The sequence below is a fragment of the Zingiber officinale genome, chromosome 9A (assembly GCF_018446385.1).
Source record: "Zingiber officinale cultivar Zhangliang chromosome 9A, Zo_v1.1, whole genome shotgun sequence".
Taxonomy (NCBI): Eukaryota; Viridiplantae; Streptophyta; class Magnoliopsida; order Zingiberales; family Zingiberaceae; genus Zingiber; species Zingiber officinale.
Window position 1 is genome coordinate 25,466,962 of NC_056002.1, and position 14,498 is coordinate 25,481,459.

Here is a 14,498-nt window from a genome sequence, read left to right on the forward strand (position 1 = left end):
ATTGAAAATTGAGGTAGAAATCAACACATATCTTTTTTGATAAAACTGACCAAAATTGCATTAAGTACATAAAAAAATTATATATCTCGAGAGCACATGTTATACTTCTCTGTATTTTCTACCAAACTAGAGAGGTTTCAAGATATCATCATCCTTGTCTCTATAAACCTTTCTGTATAATATTCAGCATATGCTATGTACGTATAGGTGGTGTTGCTTCCACTCTATCAAATAGTTAAAGCAGACCAACAACCGAAGTTACCAAGAAAGTTGTCACCGCCGAGGAATGTGAACAATAGCTTCGCAATGGATAATTGCTTAAAATGTATCTCTGGAAGCTCTGGGTTCCTTAAACCAGCATGACTTGCTCTGCAGTAAGGTCAAACAATGTGATTTCAATAGAGATTCAGCCATTAATCCATATGGCCCATAACAAAGAAATCCTCCAGGTGTTGGACAGAGAAAAAACAAGATTTTTGTCATAAAGGAGTAGGGTGAGATTTGCGAAGAAACACGGTAATTAGTGAAATTCATGTCAATTTAGCAAGGAAATGGTATAAGAAATAAATGCCCATCAGTTAATTGGATTGATATCTTACTTGTAAAGCAGTCTCTTTTAAATTCTCCAGTGATTCTTCCAGTTGAACTTGTTTCTGTGAGGTCACTTTCACAACCTACATAACCCATAATGGAAAAATAAAACAAACAGATGAAATATGGGATAATGACTATTTCCAATTGTGCAAATATCATCAGTAAATAGAAAAGGTCTAGAACTCACATCCTTTGTCTTCTTTAGGTCATGCTCTATAGACTGGATACGGTTCAGCGACTCCAAAATCATGTTGTCTTTATCTTGTGGGATCCTTGTAGGTTTCTTGTTTATCTCACTCACTAATTCTTCTAACTTCTGCAGCCTCTCCAAGTATGGCAGAACATTGATTGCTGCAACTCCATGTGTAGGCAGGTGGTTGGCATAATCTGTTTTTGCTGGTTCTAATCTATGATGATCCGAGAGCAACATGCTAAGAAGAGTCAATGCTCCATTCCTTAGGTGACAAAATAAATACAAAATTGCAAGCAATTTCTTAATGAAGTTGCTGACAGCTCCTATCACTAATATAAAGAAATTGGAAGATGATGATGAAGATGATGACGATGATGATGACGAGGAAGAGTACTTTGATGTGGAATTATTAGTTGGACCATCTGCAAAGGAAAATACCACTAAATTTTAAAAGTCATTCAGACAAAGCGCATTAAACATGCCAGAACAAATAGATAGGGACACAGCTTATCTGCATTGTGATTATGTTGACGTTTTTAGCTAAGATCAATATCAGACAAACTAAAAAACCTATGTTTAATCCCTGTATATTTTATAAATGCAGGAAACGTGCTGCATGATATGAGAGATGCAGAGTAAAGCATGCAAGATCAAGATAACCTTTAGAATAGATGTTGTGTAATGAGATTGAAATTTGTAAAAAGGTGAATGAAGATTACATGGAGCATTGTCATTGAGATACATGCATGTTTCAAAATGGCCATAGCTTCTAAGCATTGCTATGAAATTTGGACGTCCATTCAAATATTCACATTAGTCATCTGGTATAACTGACCTTAACATTTGTGGAAAGTTACATGTACTTAGTGGTAAAGTCAGAATAAAAAAAGGACAGTCCGGTGCATGAAGCTTCCGTCATGCGGGTCCCAGGGAAGGATCTATTGTACGCAGCCTTACTCTACTTTTTACAAGAGGTTGTTTCCAGGATTCGAATCCGTGACCTTTTGGTCACATAACAATAACTTTACCGTTGCGCCAAGGCTCCCCTTCTAATGGTAAAGTCAAAATGAACTTAGAATTTATGTAGGATCATAGAGTGAGGTATGCTGGAAAATTGATTTTTCTCTTGTAATTAATTAGGTCTAATCAGTGTTTTGATGATTTTGCAATGTGTTTAAATTTAGGAGTTTGTATTTGATTATCTCCTTCAGTATGTAGCATTGGTCCTGTGGTTTTGATAATTAAAATGATGAAACTTTGATCATGGACTTAATCAAGCATGGAGCTATGTAGAGCTCCAATCTCAAGGATGATCACCAAGCTTGGAGATGGACCCGAAGACCTCTGGTGTTGAATTGTAATTTTTTGAGTCTGTTCAAGTAGAATGAATATGAAGAAAGGATTTAGTGTAAAACTAGGTATTATTATCTAGAGAGTTGTATCTTAGTGCTTAGACGATCTAGGACTTAGGTAGCCTTGACTAGACATTAAACCTTCCAGGTGAAAGAGACGATCTAGGACTTAGATAGCCTTGACTAGACATTTAACCTTCCAGGTGAAAGATGTGTAACATTTGCAAGGATGGTAGGTCAACCTAAGAAATATTTTAGTTTGGTCTAAGATACAGTCTAGGAATCTAACTTTAAGGTAGGTCGACCTATAGGTTTTTAGTAGGTTGACCTGGCTGAGGTGACCTAAGGATTGTTTTAGGGTTGACCTAAACTATTTGTTAAGTGTCAATGAACACAAATTCAAGGTTAAGTTTACCCACAAGTTTTGGTAGATCAATAGGCACCTACAAATGACCATTGGGGCTTTGGTTAAAGTATCTTTAATGATTCTTTTGGTGTAAGAGTTCAAATGAAAATACTTTTGTTCTTCTTGTAACATTCCTAAAGTTCTCAAAAGCTTGAGAAGCAAACCCAAGGTTTTATGCTTGATTTAGAAGCTCTCTCACATAATCTTTTCCTCACCAAGGCTTAATTTTATCTATAGGGTGGGCTAAAGGTTAATTTTTCTGTTGTACTCAATTCATATCACCTTGAGAGGTTGGTTGCTTCTAGATCCCATCTAAAAGCAATCATTTGTCTTGTATCGTTCACTAAAAGGTCTAGCAATAAGCATTTTGGCGGTACAATTGAGATCACTAGAGGATAGTCAGTGAGTAGCTTGGCTAAGCAAAGTCTAACTTGAGCGTGTATCTTACTCTAGGGAAAGTCCAGATCAAGGGAGGACTCAATCTAGGGAAAGTCTAGATGGAGGGAAGTCACGAATAAAGAAAGTTTAGTTGAGGGAGCTTCCATTGAGTGTCTTAGTGAATGGTTATTGTGAATATATAGTAGTGGCATATCATACCCATTGTAGAGGGTTATTCCATTGCCTCCTATGAAGGAGTTTTTTTCTTAGTGGATTGCTTTAGAGGCATCACACTGAATGCAACAAGAGAAGTGGACATAGAAGTTCAAGTCTCCGATACATAGTTGACGTCTCCGATACATCCTATACCATTCATGTTAACATTGTGATTGTTTATTTATTTTCTACTGGGTTTATCACGTTCATTAATTACAAATGCACACTTATCTAACATTTTGAATTGAGTTGTGATGTTGTAAGAATTTGGCACCAGTAAGAATTGAGTTGTGATGTGATTACCAAGCCCTCTACAAGATACCCTATGGACATATTTCATATAATGAAATTGAAATTTGCAAAACAGTCAAATAAAGATTTAACATGTGGACTGTTACAATGACATCCGTGCATGTCCAAATAAATAAATGGCCACATTTTCTATGGTATGACATGAAATTTGGACCTTCATTCTGATCTCACAACATTAATCATGGAATAATGGACCTTAATATTGCACCTTATGGTAAAAATTTAGTGTTTATTAGTATACTTGGAATGAATTTTAATTCTTCAACAATTCCAATAATAAAAAAGTAGCACTTCAAGTTAAAAGGACCATTAGAATTAAAACTCATTGAAAATGAAAAGTGAATCAAGCATCATTATGAAATGGACTACCTCCAGATCTAGAGGATTTGGTTTGGCTAGATAAGCTGTTGGAAGCTTCATCCTCATTTGGCTTGATTGGCGATTGCTGATACAATTCAATCGTCAATAGATCAAAGTTAGCAGTTATCATCAGATAATCACATGCATACAGTGAAAGGAAGTAGATAAAGTAGCTATTCCAGAATCACAAGAGAAGTTGGCTGTAGCCCTGGAATGTTTATAAAGTATGAGTTGTGGACTGAATCAAAGGAATTGAACTTTAAAGGACAATCAAACTCATTTCAGTTTTAATAACTCATTTCAGTTTTAATAGGGTCTTAAACATGTAGATTGGTCATTATATATATATATACAGGTGATATAACATCACAACGCCCGTTATAAACATTTTTCAGGTGATAACATTCCTTTTACATGGCAAAAAAATTCAAAAGTGAAATCTGTAATACAAAGAGAAAGGTTTATATACGAATTGCATAAAGCAGTCAAAAAGAAGATCATGAGAATGGAGTTATACCCAAATATAGATGTGATTTCAAGCATGAAAAAAACAAGCATATGCAATCCCATGTTATTCTTGCTTTATTAAAAAATTTATATGCCTACTTCTGAGGGTCTAGATTTCAATCAATTTAGCTAGTCTATGTACCTATCAAGTTTCAAGAAATATTTTGCACTGGTTTGGGTAGGTTTGGGAAGTGACAAGAGCTATAAAACATACACTTGAAGTTGAAAGTTGCTACTATTATATAATATTGGATTCTCTTGAAGAATGCAGCAAGCAACTCATCTTGTCATAAACACATCTGATATGATGCATGAAAGCATCATGAAATTAACTTTATACAGAAATCAAACATCTTAAAGCTAGAAGGTATTATAAGCAAAAAAAGAAAACTCAATAAATGCTTCAGTTTCAAAGAGATCACAACTCACAAACAGTCAAGGAGTCTCAACCTAAAAGAAGGGATGAAGGGTAACTAACATTTTCATGCTCTGGAATTGAATGTTGATCCAGTTGGGAGACAGACTGAATAGGAAAGCCCATATCTTTAAAACCTGATTCCGATTGACTGTTGTTGTTTTTGGACATTGCAACCTGCATCCATGGATTGATTTTTTCCATGATTAAGATACTATATTATCTAGAATAATGAAATTTGTCTGCCGCTTGAAGATTAGAGAATTAACCTGGCGAACCAGCCTTTTCTCACCAAATGAACTGCTGCGACTTCTTGTGCTTAAGCTACCTGAATGAACTACCTGGAAGAGAAACAAACAGAATATGATAAAGGTAGCGCGAGGGAATGCCAGAGATAATAAAAATAATTGTTTACTAACTTCCATGACAAACGTACATCCAATGTTCTTACTTTCATTATATCAGGGTTGCTCCATGGACCTTTATTGGATCTAAGGCAGCCTCCCTCTTTTGAGCAAGTGCAAGAACCACCAAGAAAATCAGGTAGTTGACTGTCACCAAAGAAAAGAAATGTGTCCATCTTAGTTTAACACAAAATCAAAAATCAAAAAATGACTGACAAATATCATCAAATCTACTGAAGTAAGTACTTAAACCTCGTCTCAATTAATTCAAGTAGTGTATTCTGGTATGCATCTCCAAGTACCTGCACAGTTATATGAGAAACTGAATTTCCGCATAAGTATATTTGAGTTTAAAAATCAAACAGAATCTACCACTATCTTTGCTGATGTCCTTGGATCAATTAAGCCTTTGATGGTGTTCCAAAGTAATCTGAAACCACTTCCAGCATTAACAATGAACAACTTATACAGTATCTGCAAAGAGGAATGTATTAAGCAGAAGAATCAAATTTAGCTGAAACTATTAAGACAAATCAGTCCTTGTCAACCATGACAAACACACCTCTGGGTAATTGTCACTGTCAATTTTCTGAATTTTCAGTACAACGTCGCGAGCTAACTTGCCAACACTTAACCAGTTCTGGGCAATCAAGCTAGTCAGGATACATAAGTCACAGAACAGTTATGTTTGAATAGAAAGTAAGTTTAGTAAATACCACTCCTTGTACATCTAAAATTGTTGTCATTGTATCTATATGTCTTCCAGATGCAACAGAGCATGCTGGGTATTTTTCAGCAAGGACCTTCTCTATGCCCTGAACATGGTACTTTATAAATCTTTCAACACTAGTGACAGAAAGAAGTTTGTTGGGGTCAACTTTTCCAAGTCTTTCTATATACACAGGTCTACCTTCTTTGTCCACACCATGAAAACCATGTGGATAGCAATTAAGAACTTCATCTAATTCAGTGAACAAGAAGTCCTGGATAACAATATATGTTAGAAGAAATAAAAGGTCTGACTGAAATTATAGATATAGAGCCCTAGAAAAGTTGAAGATAATTTCTTCATGAAATTGTGGGTACTGACTTGGTTATTCTATAACAGGGAAGAATAGAACACACAATAATCATCACAAAACATCAATCAACTATAAAAAGAATAAATGACTAAATAATCATATCTGGACTGATAAATGGTTGCCCAATATACTCTATACAAAAAATTCCAGATATTGTTGCTTGAAGTACTGACCCATTTCAAGATATTTTTGCTTGCATTAATGAATTCAATGCTACCTCCGTAGTCAAATCCTAGATGAATTTTGCTTCTAACGATAACATGGACCTGAATGAGACTCCATACTCATGAACCACATATCATGCACACTTCAAAAACAGGAAAGGAACTGAACTGGTCTCAAATGCCTCATGGTTAAACAAACTTACTGGTTTCAGGTTTAAGATGAAATACAATGCTAATTATGCATCAACAACACTTAAAATCAAGATTCAAGATATTATGTTGTGCAATCATAGAAGTATGAGTGCGCAAAAAAATCGCCCTCAGGGTGTAGCGCAGACGGTGGGCGCATGGCATCTCTGGCATAATGGCCAGGGGTCGATTCTCAAAACTGACGACCTGGGGCTTACCCCACCATGCGCCTATGGCCTACATGCATGTACCTCCCTCCATATCCGTGGGGCCGGCACTAGGGGAGCCGCTAAGATAGCGGATTAATATGAGTGCACACAAAATCCTATTGCTACAACAAACCAATCATATAAGAAATTACCTGTATTTCTTTGGGTCAAAGGAGAAAACAACTTAACACCTTCCAATTAACTGATATATTGCAAGGTTTGGTTGGACCAAATTGTTACTGTGACAAAGGCTCACATTGGCTATATTTATATAGGTTTTACCAAACCATGAACACAAGGTGAGGATATTGGATGGTGCTTGGGATCTCTAATTTAAAAATGAAACTCACTACACTTAGGAAATGAAGATTTGCACCTGTGATAAGACACAGGAATATTGGATGACTCACATTTGTATCAACAATTCTGTTAAAAAAATGATGCATAAGCTAAACAAGATCCCAAGCGCTCTGAGTAGGCGAAGCTGTTGTCAACTTTCTTAGCATCAAAGTCAGGAGCATAGAAGTCATTTGAATATCAATTGCAGTAAAAGTGAACCCCCCTACAGCTTACAAAGATTATTATTTTTGCACTTTGGGCAGCATCAACTGGAGTATATACCACAGTGACCTGTCAAACCATGTAAAGCTACTTGTTCCCTAATTTTTTCTGTCAGAAAGCATGTCTTTTATCACTTTTATCAATGATGGAAAGAGAATGCATCAGTATGTCTGATGTGCCTCCAACAGGATAAAGACTTTGGTTCCATTTCCATGGTGAAGCTTCTTTCAATTCTTTTTCAACACTTGGTAGACCTTGTCCAAGAAACAAAAGTGAACATCCATTTTTATAAAAGAAGTGGTACATGGAGATTGTTGTGGAAGCCATTTTATACACAGATTAGAAAATTTGCTGTCCACTATTTATTAGATTTGGAGGTACTCTTGTTAGTCCAACTTATAGAATTAACACATATTTAATATGCTACCAAAGACTTAGAAGGGTGAGGGGCAGAATGTTTTTTTAAAATACTAAAGTTTTAAGTTGTGATACTTTGATTAGGACCAAGACTGGAAAGTTGTCAGCTGGAAGAGCTAGAGAAATTTTTGTTGTGGATCTCCCACTAAACTACTATGTGACTTAGACTTAGGTGGAAGAGCTAGGAAAATTTTTGTTTGGCATCTTATTTTCTGAAAAACATTTTACACATAAAAAACAGGCATGTCAGTGTCATACTCGAAGTGTCAATATCAGGGTGATGGGAGTCTAAGATGGATACTAGGAAAGAGTCTGATTATCAAAGCTTGGTTGGGCCTGACATGTGCTAACTTTAGGCTAAAGTTGAGATGCTTATTGTCATGATTAAAGGCTCTACCTGAAATCCCAAATTGGATGGGGAAGTTTTTTTAATGTATGTATATAAGGTTAATTTTGTCGATCCATACACATGAATGCACCCACTACCTACCATTTAATAACTTATGCATTTCAAGTCTGGCACATACCATGTTAATAAGTTAGTTCTCCTGTAAAGTTGGAGGATTGAGAATAAATGTTCACACATGCAAATTCATACAATGGACAATCAAATTTGTATCGTATTGGTTACTCTTACTTGTAAAATAGTATCAGTACTAAAGTCCATCCTCCACTTAATCATCTCTGTCCACATTTGAATAGCTTTTTCAATATTAAATCCGCGTGCCTTCAAAAATCTGCAGCAACGAATAGTCAAATAAATAGTGTAATGTGTATCAGAAGAATTAAAAGAGGGTCAACTGACTAATTGGTCCAAAGTAAATGTTCATGAGTATCATACAATAAGATGCATCTTATCATGTGATTCATGCGACAAGATGCATCTTATCAACTGACTAATAGTGTAATTCATGATTCATACACGATAAGATGCTTAATATGAATGGAAGTGAAAAGAACCAAAATGATTTGGTTCAATTCAAAATGATTAGATACAAATCCTATTTTTTACAATTCAGAAAATAAGAGAGAAAAATAAATCTAATCTATTAAGAAATTAAATTAAACCTAATATATTAGAAATTAAACTGACTTATTATAAAATAATATAAAAATGATGAATTTTATATTATACAATAGAAGTAAAATGGCCGACCATGATGAAATCTAAAAGAATGATGATATAGAAGAAACAATTTTATCTAAGGCACAAGTTGATAATAGTCAATGTGAGCCCGACATTGGATAATGATTAAGAAGAATATATCTTATAAGATTGATTCATAGAACAACAATAAGGGCAAAATCATCACTAACATAGAAGTCATATCATGCCAAACTTAACTTCCATTTTATGACAGGATTTTTCAATGTCAAAAGCATTTGACAAGAAAGTTTCTATTACTCATTTCTTTTTAATTCTCAATAGAATGAAATAAACAATATACATTTTCATAAGGATACGAACTTATATAATTTTTGTTATGAATCAATGTCAACTTTATTTGTTGTGTCATGCAATGAATAAAACATTATTTGATTTTATGTATTTTTAGATAGCAAAGCTATTATAAATAAAGTAGAATTATTTTCTAATATGCTTTAAAATTTTGTACTTGAATCTTATGATTCAATTCAGTATTCAAAATGATTCATGATTGGATAATTCACACCACGGTATGAACCTCAATTTGAAAATTAAAAATAGGGTACTGGGACTATGATAGGAAGATGGAAAATTAAAAAAAAAAAAAAGATTCTGTTGATAGGGTACTGGGACTATAATAATAACAATCATTAATTTCAAAAACAGCTATTAGGAATTTCATTCACATGCTTTTGAGGAGAAATGGCATGTGATATTTTCCTACTGAAACTGCTAATCATCAAGAAGAACCCTAAGCAAATTCAAACATTCAGACCATCAACCAAACAGTTGAAGATCATTGGATTCAGATGCAAATGCAGAATTTATCTGATCACACTCTCATCTTTACTTGCATCCTCAAGTTGGAATTATTCCTCATATCCAGATCATAATAGGAGGAAAAACATTTGATTTGTTTCATTTTTATCTCTCAGTTAGTTCTGCAAAAAATGGAAACCTAAGACCAGACGTTAGGATAAAGGAAGAATCTCAATGTTGTAGAAGGATCATTTTACCAATTTGAGATTCATCAATAATACTAATAAGATTGACAGAATCTGATAGAAAAGTATTCTGAAATCTTCCTATTCCAGAAATTATTAAAGATTTCAGGCTAAAAGCAGCTAATTTTATCTCATGTTGTGTCAATTCCAATAGTTCTTGTTGAGTAGCATGATATCCGTTCCAAGTAGTGAGGACTTAAAGATGTAAAATCAAGAGATGTGATGCAATCAAACCAATCACAGTCCAGATCTACTATTAATTCCATAATAGGTTATTAGGTGAGGAACTTTGAGAGATAATATGAAGCATATCTTTCACCTGCCAGCCTAGATGTCTTAACTACAGTAGAAAATAGTCTAATCATTTCTATGCACCAATACTGAATCTCTCTGCGTAAGATGGATTACCAAACATTTCTCTGCTGCCTAAAATGCATAAATTGGAAGGGCCACTAGCCGCTATGTTTTGTTCATTTCACAAATATAGTGGACTTGATCTAGGATATGTGACCATCTACAAAAGAAAATTAGTTCCACAAAGAATATCTATGATCTGATAATTCTTCAGCACACCTATGGAATCTGATCAGAAGAGAGAAAGAAAGCCCTTTCTGTTCAGATATGAGCTTCTAAGTATCTTTGTTGAGTTAGCTATCAACTTATAGGAGTCATGTCCTTTCACTTGAAGCATGTATTCAAATCACCGGCTGCAGGAAACACTATTTCATACTGACGCTTTAATTGACAATGGTTAGTAACAAACTGAAAAAACCTTTAATAACTTTGGCGAGGTGAAGCAGAGCTAAGAACAAGGAAAAGCTGGCGCCTTGCAACCATTGAGATTGCTGGAAATGCAAGTAATCACTATTCTTCCAGGCTAGATATTTAATTTTGAGGTATGGTTGCTAATTCTTCATCAACATCAACATCAACAACCGTCATAGTCAACGCAAGACCCTCATGCATCTTATTCGACAAAGGTTAATCTGGAAGACAAGGGGATCGATTCCCAACGAATACTAACCGCCTCATGGTGTGATAATCGTCGTGGCGGTGCGGCAGCAGATTCCGATCGAGAAGAGCGGTCCGAAACGCCTCAACGGTGCTCTCCTCATCCGCTGCCGGAGCCAGCGCCAGCGCCGGCGCCTCGACCCGCTTCCCTCTGCTTCGCTTCCTCACGCCCTCCCCGGAGGCGCTGCTTATCTTCGACGAAGAGGCGATCATTTCTTTTCAATTTCAATCTATTCCTCTCTGGCCGATTCCAAACTCCACCTGCTCCGCTCTTCTTCCACCTCCGAATCGATCGGTGGGCGATCGAATCAATTCTCAATTCTTATTTCTTCTTCGCCATGGAATTAGATCGGTGTAGTCAGGCGTGACGTGCGCCGGAGAAGAGTTTCACGTGGGCGCCAAATCGCGCCGTCGCCACGAACAAATCGAGCCAAACGATAGAAATAAATAAGAAGAAGAAGATGGAAAATAATAAGATATTTATTTATACAAGGGAAGCGAGATTACCGGACAAGCAACTAGGCACATTCAAAGTTACCCAACCACGCACTTTGCTGCCCTGTAGCCCTCACCAGGGGCCCACTGTTCGGAGAATAAGGGTGGGATTGGAACCACATGCGAATGCCACGGGTCGAAGGTGCAGGTAAATGTCTTTTTATTTTATTTTATGATAAATGATAGAAAAAGTCTTTAGAGAATGTGGAATAAATACCAAGTTTGGATAAACAATAAAAACTAACCTTTTTATCTATCTCATAAGTGAGATTGGGATTTGATTTCATATTATATAAACGGTGATTTTTTTTTTATTTTATCATTACTAATTGAGTTTTTTTTTTTATCTCCTTTCATAAATTAATAAATATTTATCGATCATATATGAAAACAGCTGTTAGTTTGAACAATTTAATTAAAATAAATACTTTTTCAAAAGAAAAAAAAACCTTTATTTCCATATCCATTGCCGTGGTGTGATGGGCACGATCGGCATTAGGCAAGGAATATTTACATTTGCCAGAAATTAAATTTTTTAATAAAAGCTCCACGTCAATAAGACTTGGCAGAATCATAAAAGTGGCTTAAAGTAAAATAAAATAAATATATTTTATTAAACTTTATTATAAATTAATTAAAAATATATATTTCTAACTTGCTAACTTTTTCCAATTGGAATGGGGATTCGAAAAAGTCAACTGATTTGACTTTTTGGAGAATCTAGTAATTAATGAATAAATAATGTTTAAAGCCACATTATGAGGAGCTGGCCACGTAATATAATCGACTTCTAGAGAAAAGTGTTTTTCTTTTGGAAGGTTTTAATTTTCTAAAGGGTGTTTAATAATAAACTATGATTATAAAATTAATTATTTGCATCGACAATTTACCAAAGGATGTTACTTGGATATTATATTTATCAAAAGGCACATCGTAGGTTAGTATTTACCAAAAGACGCAGTTTAACAAATTCAATTATCAGATTACTCCTCTGGCTACCTGACAACCACGTTTTTCAATCACAATTTTCCAAGCATCCAAGGCACAAATCGAATTGAAAAATAATTTGTGGTTTGGATGCACGTCATCTCACCATCTCTCTCCCTCCATCCCTCTGCGTGGTGTTATAAACACGAAAGAAATATAAACCCTGCGCTTGTCATTACTGCTCGTGCTGGTTGGCGGCATTGCAATAGACCAATTAGGTTTTCGGGATATTGGCATAAGAGTTTCAAGAGGAGACCAAAGGACAACTGCAGTTAAGAAAGTCAGCCGAGAAGGACAAACTTCTTGCAAGAGAGAAATTAGTAGAAGAATACATTTAAAGATTTAGACATGTATGTATAGATTTATTACTGTAAATTAGGGTAGTGATGGTAAATAAAAATTACAATATTGGTGGCAAAAAGGCAAATAAGTTCGCCCCCAGTGCCCCCGCCAACCCGTCCCAGGGCCAACACGGAGGAGGTAAATCACGGGCGGCTACTATCCTTTAGAATAGTGACTAACACAAAAGGGAAATAAAAATTACAATATTGTAGCAAAGGGTGGTGGAAAAAATGGTTGTTATGATTTATTTTGGTTGTGTGGAGAATAAATATTCAACAATACCTGCAATATGATGTAATATTTTTAAGTCTTGTTAGTTTCTGAGGTTAATAGTTAAGTTTGGCTAACCATTTTTTATTTAGGGTTTAGGGTTTAGTTAGTGGTGGTCCTAATTTACAAGAAGTGTCTTCTTCAGTAGGGGCCTGATATTGATGATATCAGGCCCACGTTGGGCCTGATATTATCGATATCAGGCCCAATGTGATCTTTGGTTAAAAGTTTGATTTTACATCATATAGATCTTTTCCTCGCTCAACCCTTCCTAGTGGTTTCAATTGAGCAAAATTACAAATTAACGACAACACATGATTATGTAGTTGCAAATTTACTAAATTAGTTTGGAATTTATTTATCAGGGGTGATCATATAACTGAAGAAATTCTCTCTGAGATATGGAATATACTTGATACAAATTCTAGCATTGGACATGGAGCTAATGTAGGAGAAGTATCCAGAACAAATATTCCATCATCTTCGCAGTATAGTTGTGTGCCTAACACAAATAGAAATAGAAGCAGTAATTTCACATTTGATCTAAATGAAGAAGCTAGTATTCAAGAAGATGAAGCTCTGAATCCTTGTACAACACTTGATGTTTACTTTGAGCCTACTTGGAGTGAGGAGGAAGGGTATTGTAACCGAATTGGAGAGGAATTGAAATGTAATACAGATGTACAAGAATTCTTAGCTGATGATATGCAGATTGAACAATATGAAATATCTCCAGAGCAGTACAGTGACTTAGAGGAGGAGTTCCCAATAGCTGATGATCCATATATTCTAAATTCTCGATTGCTCTAAAGGTCAGTTGAAGAGGCAACAGATGAGCATGAATTTTTTGTTGGACAGATTTTTTCCGTCTCGACAAGAGTTCAAGAATGTACTTGTGAAACATGTCATGGTTAAACATATGAGATATAATCCAGTTGACACTCGGAAAAATAAAGTAAAAGTCGTCTGCTTCAATCAACCGTGTAAATGGAGAGTAGTTGCCCGGGGGAATGTAGAGTTCATTGTTACGAAATATATAAAGGAATACCAATGTGGCACCATTAGGGAAAGTGCTGATCATCAAGCATGCTCTTCATCCTTTGTAACTTCTTTTGTTGAAGAGCAATTTCTTGCTAATGAACAATACAAGCCAAGTATGATTATAGCAGATATAAAAGCTAGGTTTGGAGTGACCATATCATACAGAAAAGCATACATAGCTCGAGAGAAAGCGATGAAGAAAGTCGTTGGAGATTATGACCAAGCATATAGAGATCTTCCACTATATCTGCGTGAGTTAAGAGTCAGGGATCCTGAAACCTATGTGGCACTACACAGGAATGGGGATAATCAGTTCCAACGCTGATTTTGGGGTTTTGGAGCTTGTAGAAGAGTATTCAGGTCTTATCTTCGCAAATTGATTGAAATTGATGTCACACACCTAAGAGGCAAATATCTGGGTGTGTTGTTGATGGCTACATCA

At 35.5% G+C, this 14,498-nt stretch overlaps 1 protein-coding gene across 2 annotated transcripts; it reads right to left on the reverse strand.

The window, feature by feature from the left end:
• Nucleotides 1-14: 14 nt before the first annotated feature.
• LOC122020249 (phosphatidylinositol/phosphatidylcholine transfer protein SFH9-like) lies at nt 15-11,136 on the reverse strand. 2 transcript variants are annotated; one of them, XM_042578093.1, is made up of 13 exons: nt 10,935-11,136; nt 8,397-8,496; nt 5,854-6,120; nt 5,700-5,777; nt 5,510-5,611; nt 5,390-5,439; nt 5,185-5,284; nt 5,003-5,074; nt 4,797-4,910; nt 3,821-3,896; nt 782-1,209; nt 600-674; nt 15-369 (listed from the first exon to the last, which is right to left on the reverse strand). In XM_042578093.1, exons 1-13 carry the CDS (start codon nt 11,132-11,134, stop codon nt 319-321), a joined length of 1,713 nt encoding a protein of 570 aa, XP_042434027.1. In that variant the 5' UTR covers nt 11,135-11,136; the 3' UTR covers nt 15-318. The 2 variants fall into 2 exon arrangements, with proteins under 2 accessions (XP_042434027.1, XP_042434025.1); XM_042578091.1 differs by having other exon boundaries at nt 5,170-5,284.
• Nucleotides 11,137-14,498: the final 3,362 nt, after the last annotated feature.

Coding starts and splice junctions, on each gene's coding strand:
- LOC122020249 (XM_042578091.1), bottom strand. CDS start 11,134: ATGATCGCCTCTTCGTCGAAGATAAGCAGCGCCTCCGGGGAGGGCGTG. Junction 5,612..5,699: donor ACAGTGACAATTACCCAGAG/GTGTGTTTGTCA, acceptor TCCTCTTTGCAG/ATACTGTATAAGTTGTTCAT. Junction 675..781: donor ACCTAAAGAAGACAAAGGAT/GTGAGTTCTAGA, acceptor TGGGTTATGTAG/GTTGTGAAAGTGACCTCACA.